The sequence below is a fragment of the Enoplosus armatus genome, chromosome 13, assembly GCF_043641665.1.
Source record: "Enoplosus armatus isolate fEnoArm2 chromosome 13, fEnoArm2.hap1, whole genome shotgun sequence".
NCBI lineage: Eukaryota > Metazoa > Chordata > Actinopteri > Centrarchiformes > Enoplosidae > Enoplosus > Enoplosus armatus.
Genome location: NC_092192.1, coordinates 23,706,684 through 23,726,343, shown reverse-complemented (window position 1 = coordinate 23,726,343; position 19,660 = coordinate 23,706,684). Strand labels below are relative to the sequence as shown.

General features: G+C 45.1%; 1 protein-coding gene across 1 annotated transcript; it reads left to right on the top strand.

The window, feature by feature from the left end:
• Nucleotides 1-3,088: 3,088 nt before the first annotated feature.
• LOC139295847 (dapper homolog 3-like) lies at nucleotides 3,089-18,592 on the top strand. Its single transcript, XM_070918113.1, has 3 exons — nucleotides 3,089-3,373; nucleotides 15,460-15,589; nucleotides 16,947-18,592. The coding sequence occupies exons 1-3, from the start codon at nucleotides 3,089-3,091 to the stop codon at nucleotides 18,581-18,583; spliced, it is 2,052 nt and encodes a 683-aa protein (XP_070774214.1). The 3' UTR covers nucleotides 18,584-18,592.
• The last annotated feature ends 1,068 nt before the right edge of the window (nucleotides 18,593-19,660 follow it).

Below are 19,660 nucleotides of genomic sequence, written 5' to 3'. Positions count from 1 at the left end.
GTCAGTCAGGACAATTTTTACCGGGCACTTTTTGGCCGATCAGGGCTGGTTTTCCCTGAGAGCTTGCGCCATACTTCTGTGTGATTCCACGTCATATGTTTTTGTTTTCTGTGGCATTCATGTGTGATTGTCATGTACAAGTCCTATACGTACTGTGGGCCAACCATTGACTGTATATATAAAGATGGACCCCCCCCCCCCCCCCCCCCCCCCCGCGGTGGCTGGCTGCAGTATAGGTCATAAGCTCCGTCCCCCTCGATGTCATCTCAAAGAATGGTTTCTGTCATTTTAGGTAGTTCTTATCATGCTGATGTGTGTTGTAGTGTACTTTTTTCTCACCAGTTTGGTTTTAATTGGTTATTTGATGCTGTGAAATGTCATGATTGACAGCTGAGGATTGAGGGTGTATGGGCGGGATCCCCTTCATTTTGAGTTTGCCTTCATTTTTGGAGCTGCATCGGCCATCTTGATATACAGTCTATGGGGCCCTAACAGTCAAGCCATGAAGTAGGCTAAATGTCAGATATAAATATTTTTCGTTGTATAATGACATAGTAAATGAACCTTGAACCTTGAGTGGCTAACAGGCAGCCTCAAAGAGAAACAAGAGGCCTCGCTGAAAGTAAAAGAGACTGGCAGTGACTTCACTCTGATGGTATTCCTGGCCGGGGGAAGGTCAACAACTATCTCAATGAGTCAAGACTTGATATTGAGTCGCTTTGTGGTGAGAATTATACATCTGGAGGCAGCCAGCTCAAATTATGGTAACGAGCGGAGTTGGTGGAAACCAGACCAGGGGTCCTCTACAGAAAGTGAAAGGTTTTAGTGAAAACTCTGGGCTAGGGCCGGGTGGTGAGGCCTGAAAATTATATCACGGTATATTTTGAAGCACGGACGGTAGCGGGCAGATTTTTGGTAGCAGTATATATCACGGTATGTCCGTCTTTCCTGTCCAGTTAAGGCACTGGTATGGCAACTGCATGGCAGCCATTGCTGTGCTCTTAACTCTGTTACTAGGACATATCAGTAAAGCCCTTTCTATCGACTGCTTGCAAAGGAAGCATGTCCTTACACAAGCACACGGCGAGGCGATTTGTCACGTACGCATGTGTGCGTCTTCATTTGTGCACTTGACGCTCTGTCCATACCGTAGATGTCCTAAGAGAGCCTCACTTGGAGCCTGGGAGCCCCATCCGCGCTCAGACAGATCTCCATCCGCTCTGGCCAATCCCAACCCAGTCGTTCATCCAATGACGGGGTGGGTTCCGAGACGTGGGACCTTTCCGAAATCCGCTATCGCTAAAAATGCGAGACTGGCAGACGCACAAGTCAAGACCAGCAAATGGGTCGATGGGAGATCAGTTCTCTCCGACATGCCGAACTTCACGCATGTGTGAGAGAGGCTTTATTTTAACCCCATGAAAAAGTCGATCTTTGAAGTTCAGTTCAGTGCAGTCTCGAAGTTCAACCACCAAGTGTCGGCCAGTCACAGCGTGGCCTTTATGGCTGTGTGAAGTGACAAATCTGTGTTTGGTCCCCCCCCAAAAATGTACCCGAAGCTTCAGCTCTCAAGAATTAGTACACACACTTGCAGTATGTATATATTTTTTCTGTGCGTGCTTACAATACCCGACCTGGTAAACTACTTACATGCGCAAAACAGACTTTCAAGTGTTTGTACAGATATGATCATGTAATGTATATTGTTGTGTATACCCGTAGCGCCGATTATAAGTAAAGAAAAAAAGGGGGTTATGGGGGGGGGGGGGGGGGGGGGGGGTATAATGAAACAGGGGAATGAATAAAAGCCCATCAAATGTATGAAATATGTGTGAATTTGTGTCATTCGTGGATTAGGGTCTGGCTCAGTGGGCTGGTCGAGTTCAACCCAAGAACATTTTCCTTTTCTTGCTTTGTTCTAATGCTACAAGTTGTCACCCCCCTACCCCCTCCCCAGCAACTGTGAGTCTGCATTACTCGTGCACTCTTGCACCACACGGAGTGCACCTACAAATGCATTTCACATATATTATGTCGCCACATGCAGCGATGTAGAGGTAGAATAGACACTGTGCAATGATAAAGCTCAGTAATTTATAGGATTATTTTTGGATATCAAATTATCTGAAGGCAGTTGCACCAAATATGCTTTCGAGTGTTTTCAACAGGACCGAGAGAAATGTTTCAAATGGATGTTACCCACACTTCTTGGGTAGAACTTTTTGTATTTAGACATTTTACTTGGAACAGTAAACTTATTCCAGTAGGAATTGATACCGTTCCCACTCATAACCACTGGGTGGGGTTGCTTAGCTGTAAATCTACACAGCCTGCTGGAGAGAGACTTTTCCCCAAAACCTTGGGGAAGGGCAGCACTTCGTCGTTCATTGCACCAATTCCTTGTCAGCGATGGTACAGATAAGTCGACCATCTGCCACGAGTAAATGGGCTGTGTAGGTACAGGATCCGGTATGTCCTGCATGTACAGTACCCCATCACATATATCCTGTGGTTCAGTACAGTAGGCGCATGGGCCTCTAAATGTTTCCACGTGTGGCTATAATGGCCAAAATAACACACTGCTGACAACATCTTATCCAAAAAATATATTTATTATGCTTCAATACTTTTACTGATTGATCACAGTGAAGACTGTTAAAATCTCACTAATGACCACCACAAACACACCACTCTGCGCCCCCATAGTTGGTATTATGTCTTCTATCACTCTTTTGTGACATCATGGGGGGGAGGGAGGGGGGGGTTATGAATTATTATTATTTTTTATTTATTTATTATTTTTGGTGGCCTCAGTGGATTGAGGGTGTTTGGCAGGGCCAACAAAAGGCCTGCGTGCCTTCACAGGCTCCGCCAACAGCTGTCCAAGTAAGACTGCGCAGCGGAGCGCAGGTTTAGAGGAGGGGAATGGCTCCGAGTCCGACGGCGGCGAGATCAGCAGCTGAAGCCTACGGCCGACGCCGCTCCGCTGTGGGTATCCGGAGAGCAAGAAGGGCCAGTCAAGCGTGCGAGGGGACCCGTTTGGCCTCCCTTTGTCGGGAAGAGTGACGAGGAAAACGGGAGTGCAGCGATGTCTTTGCGAGAGCTGCCGGGCTCCTTTGGAGTCATGTTCCCGGCGTTCTCCCTGCCCATGAAAGCGGAGCGCAGTCGGAATAAGGAGCGGCTGGAGGCCAGCCTGGCCGGCTTGTGCGAGCTGGAGCTGCTCAAGCAGCGGCAGGAAAGCCGAGTGCTGAGCGCCCTCTGCCTCGGGGACTCTCCGGCCCCCGGGCGTCAGCCCTGGGGAGCCCTGCGGTCGGCACGTTGCGCCCTGGACGTACCAAACGGCAGCGCGTCGGATGACTACAGCCTCCAAACTGTAAGTTCTGTTTGTCTAGTAATGGTTCCTTTGTATAGAATGCGGGTTGGGTGGGGGGGGTTCTGCTACTGGTGTAAAGCGCCGTGCAAAGTTGACCAAAGTGCAGCGGCGTGCGCTCTGGGATCAGTTTCGACAACTTTGCATATGAAGGGCCCCAATGTGATCCTGGTTTGATAACAGGCCCCTTACTTTATCAGGCTCGGTCTTATCAGAAGGGTTTTTGTTGTCAGATGTGACTGTAGACAGACGCAGACCGTGGGGGGGTGAGGGTGCTAGCGGTTCTGGATAATTTCTGTACAATGACTTTATACGCTGATTGTTAGGGATGTTCTTGCATAACCTATGTGGAAATTAAAAGCAAAGAAAGTCCCCTGAGCCTGTCACTGATAAGGAGGGAACCCTACACATTACCATTTAAGGGCAAATTGTGTGTGTGTGTGTGGGGGGGGGGGGGGGGGCTTCATTACTTTATCCAAGACAATGGGTTATCCAGACATCTCTATCCCTTGAGTTTTGGATAAATGATCACTTGAATACTGCCTCACTCTTTTTTTTTGGGGGGGGGGGGGGTCTCTTTGAAGTAGATTCCAAAAGTCGACATCAGCAGATGAACTGATTTTCTATGTTTGGTATGGGGGGGGGGCAAAAAGTGACCTATTTAATGGCTAGCTGCACCGCATATAACAGGGCCTGTTTTCCATCTCCTTAATGTCCTCAGCAGATGACGCTTTGGAACATAGGTAAGCCAGGCCTCGGGCCACCACACTTTGTATTCTCTGGGGGGGGGCGCCAAACATGTAGCATTCAATTGTTGGCGAAATTGCGACACAGCATCAGCATGCAGTTCCACCGTGGGGCTGAATGTGCAGTTGAAGACATCAAAGCGAATGGGCCAGTAGACACTTAAAGACCTCCAAAATATAGAAACCAGCGATACACGAGCTTGCTGTAGGTAAAAACGAGGAGCCTGGATCATCTTATGGCTTTTCAACTATAAAGTCCAGTAAGCTAGAGAAGGCACTGACATAACGCCAAGATTCAAGTGCTGTGATGTTGTTGACCCCCGCTTTACCCCCCCCCCCCCATAAAGACCATTGTTTGATTTGTAAAACCATGACACAACGGATCTAATTCAGTGGCATTAGGTCCGTCTGTGCGGCTGCAGGGTTCTTAACAGTGGGCCGATGGACACTTGAAATGGCAGGAATTCCCTCTGTGAAGACTTTGAGGACACGCACCCGTGTTTAAAGGAACAACTAATCTAACAAAGACCTCAATTGCAGCATATTTCACGGACATAAATTCTGAAAAGCTGACAAACAAACCTAAAAGGCATGAGCACAAAACAACGGAACCACGCGATTGGCCACTAATCATCATCAACCGAATCTTTGTTTGGCGAGAATGATTTATGACGAAAGCCCTCAGACACTTATTTGCTTTAAATTGACCTTTTTAGCCTCTCGGGTCCTTTTCACCATTTCAGGCATCGAGTTCATGCTGCATCTTCGCCTTTGTTCAATCAGGTAGGGCCACTGAGATCAAGATTTCCAAGCAAGACTTGAGAATGCAGACAAACATTCACAGTCAGTCCTTAAATACTGCCAGACCCGCATCACACAAGTAACAGGCCAGTCATAAAAGACCTCTGAAATGAAGCTTTACGATCTCCATAGGTGATTAAATATTCCAGCAGTTCATTAAGTTAAGTCATAACTGAAGGGGAGAGACGTGACGTAGTTTGGAAGTTTAGGAGCTTTATAGATAAATATCACGACATAGACATCATTTTGTTAATACTGAAGGCAGTACTTTTTAGATTTAATGAAAAGTTCAGCATTTTGGGAATTACACTTGTTTGCTGTTTTGCCGAGCTATTGCAGCCCAAATGGGTGAATCTTAGTTATGGAGGGGGAAATTGATACAGCATAGTATCATGATATTTTGCATGGCGATATTGTATCGATATTATATATGAGCAATGGTGCAAATACAAAGTTGCTGGAGGGGCTGCATAACCTGAAGTACAAGTTGCGTTGTTCAAACCTGTGATGGTACAGTAGTCCACACGTGTGCATTCAGTTCAGTTTGTCAGGGGCAACATTCATGACAGGTATTTATGACAGCGTTGGGCAGCCTGTCTGCTGGACAATCCCATCTTGCGGCAATAAAAATGTTTGAAGTGAGATGAACAGACAGAAAACGTTATCTGATTGGATAAAACTGGTGTTGGCAAGGTTTTCCTTTGGGATTCATTGGCGGTTGAAAATAGGTAATAAATCACAATATCATCATATCGTATCGTGATAATATCATATCGTGATAATATTGTATCACGAAAATATTGCATTGTGATATCGTATCGTGATAATATTGTATCGTGATATCATATCGTGATAATATCGTATCGTGATAATATTGTATCGCGATAATATCATATCGTGATAATATCATATCGTGGGGCCTCTGGTGATTCCCACCCCTAGTGTATTTGTGACATTAAAGTCTGGCCTGACACAGGTTTAATCAAGCAAGTGGTGCTCATCCACATTTTAGAAAAATAGCTACAGTAAATCAAACAATTTTTTGTTTATTTTGATCATCCGTTGAGGATTGGAACGATTTGCTCCAGGCTACAGTGAACATTTCCAGATAGTGAACAGTTGTTGCCAAACTACTTATCTTTTGTGTGTACAACTACTGTATAATATACTACTGTATTTTTTTCCATAATGGTGGCTACCAACTGTGATGTTGAGGTTCACGAATGTCATTTGTAAACCTACAAAAATATTGCTTTAAAGGAATCATTTGATATGTATGGGGCTAGTGCCAGGAGATGATTAGCTTAGCATAACGACTGGAGGCAGGGGGAAACAGCCGGCCTGGCTCCGTCCAAAGAAAACATACAGCTACCAACACCTCAAAAGCTCACTGATTAACACGTTGTATCTTGTTTATTTAATCCACACACAGGCAGAAATGTAAAAAGCGCCAAATAGTGGTTCTAGAGGAGGTAATGCGCTGGAACCATTTCTTGGTGACCAGCAGCCGTGCCGGCGCAGTGACTTCCAGAAAGTAACTCCACCCTGATAAAATCATTCAGACTTTTTGAAAACTTGACGCTGCCAAGACTTTTCTACTTCTGGTAATAAAAGTTATTAAGTGGCTACAGTCAGACAGTCTGGATCAGGATCTGACTAGTCATCAGGGTGTTATGCTCCCTCGGAGACTTCTCGGTGGTTTCCGAGGCACTCCAAGGCCAGCTTCAAATTCTCAGTCATGACCTCATCATTTCATGTCTATAGTCAGACGCTGCTTGAGACAAGTTGAGGGATGCGTGAACTGCGGTGCCCAGTGTTGTGTTTCAGGTGCTGCTTTGCAGTCTTGCTGGGCCTCTGACGGCCTCTGTTGCTCTTCCTCAGGTTTCTTCCATTTTGTTTACCCTGTTAAAAGAGTTTTTTCTCATTCGAACTGCTGGTCTAAGGACAGAGGGTGTTGTATGTTGTGCCCAATTGTAAAGCCCTGTGAGGCAAATTGTGATTTGTGATATTGGGCTATAAAAATCATATTGATTTGTCTTGACTTTCTGGTAGTGAATCTCTTTTCCCCCTCCTGTTCAACATTTGTTTCTCAATTACAATAAAGCACCATATAGTATAATTTCCTCTTTCAGAGAGCTGCTTCCTTGATTTGCTCTGCCTACTTTATTTCAGTCAAAATCTGCCCAAGTCAAAGACCTTTCCCTTCCCATCATTTTTGGAGCACATTCATTTCGAGTATGTGGGCACACACTCTGTGTTTGTATGTACGGTACATGAATTATACTGATGCACTGCTGGATCATTTTGTCCCCTTGTTGACGTTGCTGGCATGTGCTTCCTAATGCTCGTCTGAGGGTTCACGTAACACACCATTCAGCACCTTTCAGACCAGTTGAAACGTTTAACTTCTAAAGGTGTTAGATATTCTTTATTCAGTGCTAGTTCTTCTGAGCCTGTGTGTATGTGTGTGTGTGTGGACGCGATGGAAAAAGAGGTGAAGGGACAAAGAGAAAAAAGAGAAACAGTGCCGGGCAGAGAAAAAATAATGCATGTTTGTGTGTGTGTGTGAGAGAGAGAGAGAGAGCGTATGTGTATTTATTCCTCAGCAGGAGCTGCTGACAGACATGTGACAGCCAGCAGCAGCTGGGGAAGCAGCACAACCTTCACTGTGCCCCCCCCGTGCATCAAGGGACTAATGAGAGGCACGTTGAAATGCTGACTCAAAACGTGTGGTGTGTGTGTGCACAGTCAAATAAGAACAATGATAATCATTGTGAGATCATTGACGGCTTTGGATAAAGAGTATTAGAGTGATATTGATGATCTAGAAGTTTACGCTTGATCCGAATAAGCGCATCAGCTAAGATCTGGTGATGGAGGAAGGAGTGTACAGTTGCCTCTTTAAACGGCAAAGCGGCTGACAAAACATGATGAGGAAAGTGAGCAGAAACACTCTCCCCTTCCTCAACAGCTGCTGTCGAATTGCCCTTGAGCAGGGCACCAGTCCACCAACTGCTCCAGTGGCCAGCGGTCGGAACACTGTGGCTTTCCTGGGCTGAGTGCGTGTGTGCATGTGGTACGGTGGTGTATGCGTTTACAGCGTGTGTGTGTGTGTGTTTGTTTGTGCTGTCACCCAACACACTGTAAGTCTCAAGTGGAGACTTTTGCAGCTGTGTGGCCAACCTGTCACGGACTGCCAAACAAGCATTCTCAACTGCAATGGATGTATTTTTGCTCACGTTTGCGAGGTGCGAAACGTGGCACGCTCCGTAGCTGCCGTTTAAGCTCCTGGTTGGGTTGGAGAGATGGGACTGGTGACTTGTGAGGTCTCCAAAACAAAAACACACCACAGCTGTGCGGATTCAGCCGTGTCGAGAGGCAGCCGGGGCGAAATCGCCACCACCAAAATGGAGATATCGCTTTGATAAATGCAATGACGGTCTGGGGAGTAATTTACTCCTCTTCTCAAAGCTACAACACCTAAAAGAGAACTTTTAACTTTTAACAGATCATTTAAACTGAAACGGGCTGCTTGAGAAATGGGTCATTGCACACCATTTCCAGGGGTTAAGCAGAACTCTCAATAGCGCTGAGAACTCTCGATGACACTGAGAGTTCTGCTTGACCCCTGGAAATGGTGCGCAGGGGTTAAGCAGATCCCTCGGGCATTGCTCAGAGACATTCTTTATTGGGTTTACCCCCAAAACTGACGGATGGTGGTAACTATGTAAAACAACTTCTTCAAGTAAACAGTAAGCAACAACAAGCATCTCTCAAGAGCCACCAGAAAGTATCAGAAGTAAATCCAGCAACAGTGACAAAGTAACACAAACACAAATACAAATACAGTATAGGCAATAGTCAATACATCTGGCAGTATGCTCTGGTATGTATTCACTGTCTGGTTTTAATCAAGGGAAAGCAAATGACCATGATCCATCCGGGACACTGAAGGAGATTTCCTGTGGTAATCAATATATATTTTGTCTAAGAAGGGATCAACTCATTTCAGTGGATAGGAGCCATCCCTTAAACAGCTCCATCTGGCTTGGGTAAACTCACAGCAGTCGGCTGGAAAACACAGTCACTGACTGGATCCTGGGCAGTGTTGGTCCTGAGCTTAACAGCTGGCAGCTTGCAGTAGACACCAGGCCATCCGCAGCCTGAAGTCTGCTCACTCTAGTCGATCGGATTCCTCCGAAGGTCCTCTGACAGTGCTGCTGTAGCTCCAGTTCAAATGCATTGGACTGCGTAGGTCCCAACAGCTGCCAACTGCCTCCTTAACCTCGATGTTAAACCTGAGCCGGACCCATGGATGTTTAATTTCACGCTTGTTCGTCGTCTGAAGACATGACAGCAAGAGCATTGGTTGATGTGGAGCGCGCGCAGTTGAGCAGGGAACCATATTTGGCCCGGATGCCTTCACATCTGGTTTAAACAAAGCTGTGCTGGCCAGCAGTCCAAACATGCCATGGTGACTTTGAATATGAGCTTACAGCCTTTCCATGTGCATTGATTTGATAAAAAAAACAAAAAACGATTAGTTAAGTGGCATTGTATTACATTTATGATATTTCATTTAATCTTAGCAAATGTCCAAGTCAACATTTTGCAGACATTATTTAATATTGTTGGTGTAAATTAACCGAAAGCTGAATGGGGAGTTACAATAACAAAATAACTTCTGCTTGTTCCTATGTATTGTGTTTTGGTGTACATAGAACCTTGGGAACAGCTCTCTACGGCGATCCACAGGCCTGCTTTATATCACGGCGAAAAAGCTTGCGGTGTACCAGAACACAGAATGAACAGGAGATTTTGTAAAGAAAGTGAAGGTCCCAGGTCTCTAGAGTAGATCCAAGGTCGAGTACTCAATCAAACTTCATTTAGATGATGAAGGAAATTGTGTTGTGCTGTATGATAAAATGTGGTAAATTCCACTATATTACTTTGGACTGTTGCAGAATTATGTTTAGATATCACTTCAATTGTTTTTTCATTATCATTTACAGCATTATTGGCCCATTCTTATTCTTCATCTTCTGTGTGGATTTTTGGGACGCTGCTAGTCCTGTACCGTGGTCGGCAAAAGGTACATCAAATTGCGTGGATTGATGGGGATCGGATTGCTTTGTCCGAACCGTTTTTCGTGCAAACCGTGAGAGAATGCACAAACGTTCTCCATAGGAATGAATGGGATGGGAAATCGTTGAGAAGAGAGCTCAAGCCCACCCCTCTTTGGGGCCACACTGCTGCGCCATACTTTCCGCCCATGCCCATTCCATCTGGGTAAATGGGCATTTTGATACATCGCATTGGTTTCACGCGATCGCAGTTTCTTTGCTTTTTTAAGACCATCGCAGATTGCTCCCACACTTTTCTCTCTACATACATCTTATCTACATACGTTTTATTTGAATTTGTCCTTCAAATGTACTCATGCAGACTACTATTGGTTCTGTGAGCTTCCACGTGACGTGGAAGTGCAGGGCAAGCTCCACTTAGACTCCCATGAGTCTTTTCTCTCTGATGATATCTTGATTTAGTGGATAGCAGTTACAGTCTTCGACCCGAAAGCAAAACTTTTTGAAATAAACGTCTGGTGGGTGTCCCTGGCTCTGCACAGGCCTTAAGGTGGCTTGCCGCAGGCGTCGGCGTTGTGGCACTTCAGGCACCCTCAAAATTCCTTGAGAAATTTTAATGCCCCCTTGCCAGCAATGGGTGTGACAGGAGTAGAGCTGAGAGTCTGATGCAGTTTTTCTTGGTTTCTTGTTCTGTTCGGAGCCAGAAGCGACCACATTTGGACGAGAGGGTGGAGCTTTGGCATCTGAGAACCCGAGGACACTATGCGTGCCTACCCATACCGGCAACCTGACCGCACCTGGCTCCTGGCGACGCCACACAAAGCCGCTACAAACAAAGTTAGCTTGCAAATGCACAAGCTGCCTCTATCCTGATTGACAGGTCACCGTGGTAGCAACATGTCAAACACAAGGTTGTCCCGCCCTAAAGCAAACCCTGCTTTATAGTCCATTTTACTCCGAATGGGGCCATAATTTAAAATGTGTCGCTTTATTGGAAAAAGACTTGAAACGAGAACGTTTACCGACGTAATACATCAAGTGAGAAGTTGGGTCGTTTTCTCATAGACTTCTGTCCAATCTGACTTCTTTTTGCAAACAGTGGAGTCGCCTCCCTGCTGGCCATTAGAAGGAATGCATGTTCAAGGCCCTTCCGCAAGGGCTTCACTTTTCAGACCCAGAGGTTGGTGCTTGGGGACAACATGAAAAACACCAACCGAGTCCCTTCCATCTCACCATTATACATCTATTTCTCATAGGCTTTAAGTACCGCGCGTCCTTTTGTCAGACCATAAACCAACAAACAACTCATATAATCTCGGGTTATTGGGGGGAATCAGGCTCCCGTGAACCAATTTAAAGACCCTAATTTAACTACTCACTTAGTCTTTCACATTCCCAGTAATCAAATACTTGTGTGCATGTAATCAGACTGTGTGTGTGTGTGTGTCTCTCTCGTCTGTGTGCGTGGTTAGCTGGCGGATAGACAGGGTCTGGTAATGGTTATAGTTATTGATCGCAGGAAATAAAGACTGAAAGCTCTTAAAGGGACTGCATGGGGACTCTTTGTTTTCCATCTGTCTTTGTTTGTTTTTACTCTTTTGAAACTTGGACTCCCATCAATCCATGTTTCCTGTCTCTCTCATACGTTTTTTCCCCCCTTTTCTTCCTCTCTTTCTCTAATCCCCTGACCTTGAGAGTGGAAAGCGTTTCCCCTTTTTCATCCCCACCTTTGCCTCTCCATCCTGTCAGCTTTTGTCACCGTGGCGACATCAATCGCTTCCAAACATTTCTCCAGTACTCGTTGTTTTGTCTGCCACTGTGTGAAATGACACCTAGCCACCCCCCCCAACACCTAGCCACCCACCAACACACACTCACGGTTTATCTATTTATACGTGCTCGTGTTTTAAATCGGGCGTATGTCTCGATTTACATTTCAAATTTCAGTTCTGGGAGAGCTCAGTTGAGCACATCTCTGTGCCACGCCTTTATGTTTGTCCATATAAACAAAAAAAGTCAGGTTTCATGCAAAATAATAAAGCCACTCTTGCAAAACCATTACACCTTCACGTGCCCGATAAATAACAGCCTGTGTCGACTATTGACAAACGCATTCCTGTGAAAGGAGAGAGCTCATGTTTTTTTGGAATGCACATTATTATTCAGTTGTTATTAGTTCGCAATGTCAACATAAGGAATGCACAAAGTCTTTCAGGATGTTGCTCATTTCAGGCCAAGGCTGCGTATTGCTGCAGGAGCATTAAGCCAGAGTGAATATTATTCTTGACAATTTATCAGAATAACCTTAAAACATTCTAGAAGCAAACATCGCAAACTCTACACGCAGATTTTGCTTCCTCAACTAAACTCTACAGGGCGTTACTTGTCTGGGACGCAGGCGTGCCATTTCTTAAAACATTGATCCCTGTAGAACCACCGCATGTCCGACTGTCGGCTTTGCAGCTCAAGGCTTCAACGGTGCCGAAGGTGTGTATGTGTGTGCATGCACAAGTGTGTGCATTCATGCGTGATTGCGTGTCTGTCTGTGAAAAGACGTGTGTGTGTGTGTGTGTGTGTGTGTGTGAGGGTGCACTAACACGAGGGAAACAAGCAGCCATTGAGCCAGTGTGGTCTCACATAAGTAGCTGCTTAAACCCAGACACAGCCCCTTTTATATAGTGCATGCCTGACATAAGCCCAGCTTAATTTTGCATGCACATGCATGTACACACACACACGCACTGAATGCTATGCCTGTATGTGTTGAAGAGGCTTGCGACGCATCAAGCATGCAGTGGAAATTCTACTGTTTGCGGTTACTTTTCGTCAAGTGAAATCTGCAAAAAATAAAGACAGCTTTATTAGATTTATTCGCTTGCTATACCTTAAAGCTGCTTGCTTGATGAGAAGTGGGTGAAATTATGCTCAAATTAATATGATTTTGGAGGTGTAATGAACATGTTCCCAAAAAATCCTCCTGGTGTTGTTTCTCTGATATCTATTGCAATCGCCTTCTTTTTTTTTTTTCCAGCTCTTGAAGATGCTGATGATGTAACCCGTTAGATAAGCCACTGATGTAAGCTCTCCAATTCAATTTATTGTGTGTGGGCTGAATGCCTTAAGTGAATGCAGAAGGTGCTTTGGAGGCTGGCCCGTTGATGAACTCGCTCATTAAAATGACAGAACATAAACACCAAAATCCCCCATCTGTCCAGACGGTCCATACCATATAGAATATACGCAATCTGTATTTGTCGTGGTGTACCCCAAGGTAAAAAGTTTTAGACCCTATGAAATGTGCACTACTATGTGGTCTGTGTCCCTTATAACATTTATAGAATCTTGTCTCGAGAATGTCAAATGCTAAACGGCCAACTATTTTCTCCGGCTTAATGGGAGCAAGACGTGCAGAGGTTTCTTTGGCCTCGAATCTTCTTACCGTACGGCATTTCAGTCGAAAGTCCCGAGTGTTTCTCCCCAACGTTAGACGCCAGCTGTACCCAAAATCCGTGGAAAGTGAGGAATACTTGTCGAGCAGATCACAACTAATGGCGGCCGGTGTTCCTCTCATGTCTTGTCCTGTAAGTGTGTGTCATCTGTGGGAAAAATACATACGGCTAGATAGAACGCATGTTTCAGCGTCTTCGTGAGAGTTTTTCCCCTCTGAGTATGTAATCTTTACTTTGTGATCTTGTTTTATCTTGTGCAGTGTCACTACAGGGATTCAGCTTAACTGTAGTAGTTGTACAGCATTACTCCACTCATCATTTATGGCTTACAGCTGCTCACATAAAATATACTGTATTACGGCAATAAACCAGAGGGCTTTCTCCCTTCTATGTCTTTGTGTTCTGTTGTTTAGATAGCTTCAAGCTACATAGCTGGCTTTGCTCCATACTTTAGCTTCCATTTGGGTGATTCAGACTCAGCATGTGTGTGTGTGTGTGTGTGTGTGTTTGTGTGTGTGTGTGTGTGTGTGGGATGGGAATGGGAGAATGGCATGTTATTGTTCCAGTGTTGTGATAATAAGTGCTTGTGGTCATAGCTGTCTGTGAATGTTGTCGCTCTCCGAGTCTCTCTACCTCTCGTTGTGGGAGATGAGCATGGAGTTGATGCATGCGCTCCAAACGAATTGTGTATTTTAAGTGCGCCCACGTGAGTATCTTAATTACAGCAGGTTATTGAGGTGAGGGTGGGCGGCTGTTCTCGTAACTTTATCGAAATGAACGGATAAGGACAATAAAGTTAAAGAAATTCTCCCCACATTCTGCTGTCTTTTACTCTAGGTTACTGTGAAGGGTAATTGGGGTGAGTTTAGTATTAGGGTTTGTATTAAAAGTTAAAAGAATCTGGTAAAGTCACTTGTTAAAGGGCCCATATTTTACTCATTTCAGCTCTCTATTTTTTTTTCTGGAACTCCATTAGAGTAGCTTTGCATGATTCACAGTTAAAATTAAAACAGAAATATCCTTATTTATCTTATATTGGCACTTTATGCAGCCCCTCAGTTAATCCTCTGTCTGAAACAAGCCGTTTTAGCTCCTGTCTCTTTAAGTCCTGTCCCCCCTCCTGGCAGGGCCTATATAATATATAAAATATTTTATAATTTTTATATAATAATGATGTCCTCCAGCTGCTCTGCCTCAACTCTCTGTGATTTCTGTAGATTCCTGATGGACAGACATCTTTAAAGTAATCGCCAACTGCTGCTAACTGTAACTGCCGTTAGCTAGTTAGCACAGGAGCTATGGTCCGCTGGGAGGAGGAGATCTGCAGGCCCGGGCTGAGTCTTCTAGCTAAATAGGACTGCCAGCTGTATGGCTAACTGAGCTAGCTCTCTAATGGCAGCTACAGTTAGCAGCAGTTAGCGATTACTTCAGCAACAAGTGAAGCCATCTGTCATTCAAGAAAGTAAACAACTTTAGTTCACGACAGAAACAGCACTTTCCGCTTTATAATAAAAAAAGACATGAAGAAAGCTCACTTTCTACAATATGGGACCTTTAAACCATGATAAATGCCATAATCGCCATCACATTTTGCATACACCACGAGTAGACTGCATGCCAACACACAACAGTGTAGTGTAATTATAATTAGCCCACCTCTTTTGTATAGGAAGGGACATTAGCATGAAATGTGACACAAAAATTAAATTGTGAACAAGGGCTGGCTTTGCTTGCTTTCGTGGAAGTTAAGATGGTAGATGAGACTGGGCTTTGTACAGCACAATGTTGCTCTTCATACTTTTAGATAAAGCTAATGGTGTTATACCACTGAACAGTGTGCGGTGAAGTGTTCAAGCATGGAACACTGGAAATGAATGTGGAAAATGAAGGGTCCTCAGCAACGTGTTTCTATTTTCAGTAGTAGGTATTTTTGCTCGTGCTTTTAACAGAACATTCCCATCGAAGTGCAATCTTTTGACTCTCGCTCTGTATCTCTCTGTGTATTCCAGAGCAGTCTCCAGTGTACGCCCTGGGGTATAAAGGCGTCCTTAGAGCAGCAGGTGGCAGAGCTGAAGGTGAACTCTGAGGTCAAATCAGCAGATTCCCCCACTGATCCGAAGGACGGCCGACTCAATCCTGGTAAAATCACCAACTCTGCTTCTCCCAAACAGAAAATGTCCACCTTAAAAATGCATTTTTACTATGTAAGCTTATTTTACGACATGTGGTTTCACCTCAGTTTTGTGTATAGCTTAGTTTGTGTTCAGATACAAAACAAATCTCTTCCATCGCCTTATTGAATGACTCCATCCATCCATTAGCGTATCCTTTAGAGGGTGTGGAGAGGGCTGGAGCCGACCCCGGCTGACATTGGGGCGAGAGGTGGGGTACACTCTGGACAGGTCGCCAGTCACCAATAGGGCTGACGCGTAGAGACAGACAACACCCACGGGCTATTTAGAGTTGCCAATAATTCAAACCTGAATGTCTTCGGATTGTGATAGGAAACCGGAGCACCAAGAGAACCCAGAATTTGAACCCTTGCTGTGAGGCGACAGTGCTAACCACAGCCCCATTATGCCTCCCTCGATGAATTAACAACTCTGGTTGCCCCAAAACTTAGTGTACCATGTGACTCAGTCATTATCAAGTGCAATAATTCTGTCTCCCCACTATAGACACTGAGGTCATTAAGTATGCAGTTTAGTGTCTGGCAAACAGGCATCAAGCAGACAAATCTATTACATGTCCTCGGTGGCTAAGCATCCTCCATCACTGAAGTCTCATCACATCTAAGCCCATACTTGATGTTTAATAACGCAACTGAGGCACAAATTTGGGATTTCAAATGACAAGCAGTCCTGTTTGTCACACCACGGAAGCAGTAATCTTGTGGTGCAGGTTACACATGGCCAAAATAACTACACTTAATGTCTAGTAAGACCTCAAATGGCTTGAAATGTTTGTTTGAAAGAAAACAAATTGCTCCTGGGCAGCTAGTTTGGGGGAATAATGTGAAGAACACTCACGTGGTGCTCACACATATCTGGTGATTTGTCACTCAGAATCTGCAAAGCGCGTAGTGTTCTTGTATATTAATCATGGATGTACAATTTCTAAATGCTAAAAATTGGCGATTTTAAAAGTTTCCCACTTTCCCATGTAAGCAAGTAGTCTGAAGCATTTGTTTTTATGGGTGAACAATTGTGCATCAAGTAATGTTAAGGCATGGTTCAAATGAGAGTAATATCATGACTCACTCATGTCAAAAGTCATAATTCGTCCAGGTTATATACACAAGTAAATAATGCACTCAGTTCATTCCAAATGTGTTGTTGTTGTTGGTCATAAGATTTTAAGGTTAGACCTCTCTGTCTTCTCCCTCCATCATTTTAGATTGTGTTTTGATTGTCTTTACAAAAGGAAAATAATTTTACTGACGTGGTAACAGCGAGAATGATTCTGATCACTTTCTTGTGTCTTCTCTGTTTGTCAGGAGAAGTCTTTGTGGCCAAGCAAAATACATCTCCTGAATCAAGTTACCATCCTGTGGCCCCTTGTTCCTTCTCAGCCACTGCGGGGACAGAGGACACGGAGACAGGAGAAACATGGCTGTTAGACCCAACGAGACGGGCCGCGGTTACTGACGCTTTTGGGGGGATGAGGGATGTAGACCCCAGTCAGGAAGATTGTCAACAAGCCCAAAAGGTAGAGACTTATATATTTGGATTGATCCAACGCCGAGCCCTACCCACGCGCCCCTCGAAGCCCCGCACCAGCGTGGCACATGAGGCCCGAGCTGTCAGCGTGGTGAGGCAGAGCAGTTTATGCCACAAGGAGGAGCAACATTCCCCAAAGCAGGTGTCTGTTCAAGAGATCTCTGCTCCGTCCCAGTGTTCAGAGGGAACTGCTCCACAGGCTTGCCATAACCTCGATCAAGAGCGGTATCTCGGGACAGGGTTTACTGAAGATGCCCCACCCCCGTACCACCACCATCGCCAGGAAAGTACCCAGCATCAACCAGGGCTTTATCACAGGCCCAGGGAGGCCTCCATGATTAACACTTCTCGCTCAACCTTCCTGGACTATCCGTCTTGCAGAGTGCTGCAAGCCCACCCAGACTCCAGCAATAGTGAGCCCGATTCACCCCAACATTTTCACAACTACCCTTCCCCTCAAGCTCTGTCAAAGCCTCACCAACCGCCTCCACCTGATGAGCAGCTGGTCAACGCAGAGTATATTCCTGCCCAGCCCTGCAGAGCCTCCTCCAGAGCTTATGCTCATCACCACTCCAACCCTCACAAGGGTTCTGGGGTGCCCAAACCTAACCGAAGCACGTATTCTCCAGAAACAGGCCATCATCATCAAGAGCAACAGACCCCAGCATCTCAGATCCAACCCTCCAGATCCCGAGGGGGACCAAAGAAATGTCGCTCAAATGAAGACAGAAGTGGTGCCAGCAAGAAGCCGGTGAAGAAGGCATATAGGTCTCAGTCAGAGAACAGTCTGCAAAGGGTTCCAGAGCGCAAATACAATACAGTAGAGAGGGATGGTGGAGGATCTGGAAGCGGTGGAAGGGGAAGCCGCAGTAGTCAATCCAGGAGCAAGAGCAAGCAAGGAGGTGGTAGCTATCGGCGCTGGCAGTCCACCCTGGAGCTCAGCCAAGACGAGGCTGACCAGCCACCCACGCAGGCACCCATGCAAGGCTCCTCAGCTTCAAACCAAAGAGACCATTGTGGAAGGCGCACACGCAAATCTCGCCCCACACATGCATCATATGCCTACCCACAGCACCACCATCATCAGCACATGGAGTACCAGTTAGAGAGGGACCAAGTGCCCCTATGTCAGCCTAGTGAGGACTACACTCACCCAGGTCAGGGTGAGTCTGAGTCCAGCATGAGTGAGGCTGACTCTCCAGATTCCAGCTCTTTGTCCAGTGACTCAGACGAGAGTGGTGGTCTGGTTTGGCCCCAACAACTGCCCCCTCAACTTTCCCTTCCATCACCTCCTGCCCCACCTGGGGCACCTCTGCAGCCCAAGGCTTTTGTCAAGATTAAGGCCTCACATGCCCTTAAGAAGAAGATCCTGCGCTTCCGCACAGGTTCACTGAAAGTAATGACCACCGTATAAATTGGAAGACTGGCCAAACTGTAAGAACGTGAGATGCGGACCTTTGGACTATGTAGAACGATGGACCACAAACTACAGTGAATATAAATGTGTATGACCTCGGCTTACTGAATTTATTGGATGGTTTTAAATCAGCCTCAACAAAGAGATGAAGGACTTAAAATAAAAAATGTACAATTTTATTTTAAGTCTTAGATGGATGAGTCAAATTTTGTAGGGTACTCTACTTTGGCCACATTGGCCCCTAGATATCCCACTGATAGTCCGTGCTGACTTTGCCTTTGAGGTCACAGTGAACTGTATTTCATGACCCAATCCCCCTATATACATTGTAAGGGACACTGGGCCTCATGCAAGAAACATTTACGTATTCCTATCCTAAACATTTCTTACTTTTTGTGTGACTTGTTCGTACCAGTGTTGCAAGTCCAATTCACAGCTTTCCATTCCGGTTCTTCTCCTATTTTAACCGAATTCTTTAAAAGTTACACATGCGCACATTGTAAACTATATTGCAAGTATAGTAGCCAGGCCACAGTTTCCTTATATTTGGGACTGTGAAATCTTCTTTTGTTGCTGAATTGATGCATACCTGCTATTGTTCAGTCGTTAAGTCATGCTGTAATTAAATAGGCGGCTAACTTAAGACAAATGACCAAAAGTTGGTTCTTCGTTAACATACAGCAATTAAATGTATTGTGGCTGGAAGTAAATGTACTTGTCAGACATGGGGAAATGTGACCACAGCATTTAAATGAGTAGCTGTGAAGGAGGGGATTGTTAGCACAGTACAAAGTGTTGCGAGACATTTTGTCTGGACGTTGTGGTTCAAGATAGTAAATCTCACTGTAGGAAGAACCGACTTTCAGCCAAAAAAGAATCCTGTGAATCGGTGACATTTCACTGTAGCAGCAGACGCAAACCAGCAAGATAGCGCAGTAGCAATATTTAAACCATATTTAAAAGTTTTTTTTTGTGGGATTGAATGTCTCACTCGCTGAGCAATGAAGTATTTTTGAAGGATCTTGTTTAAAACGTTAAGTAGCAAATTACGGTTTCTGTTGTTTTAATGCTAAT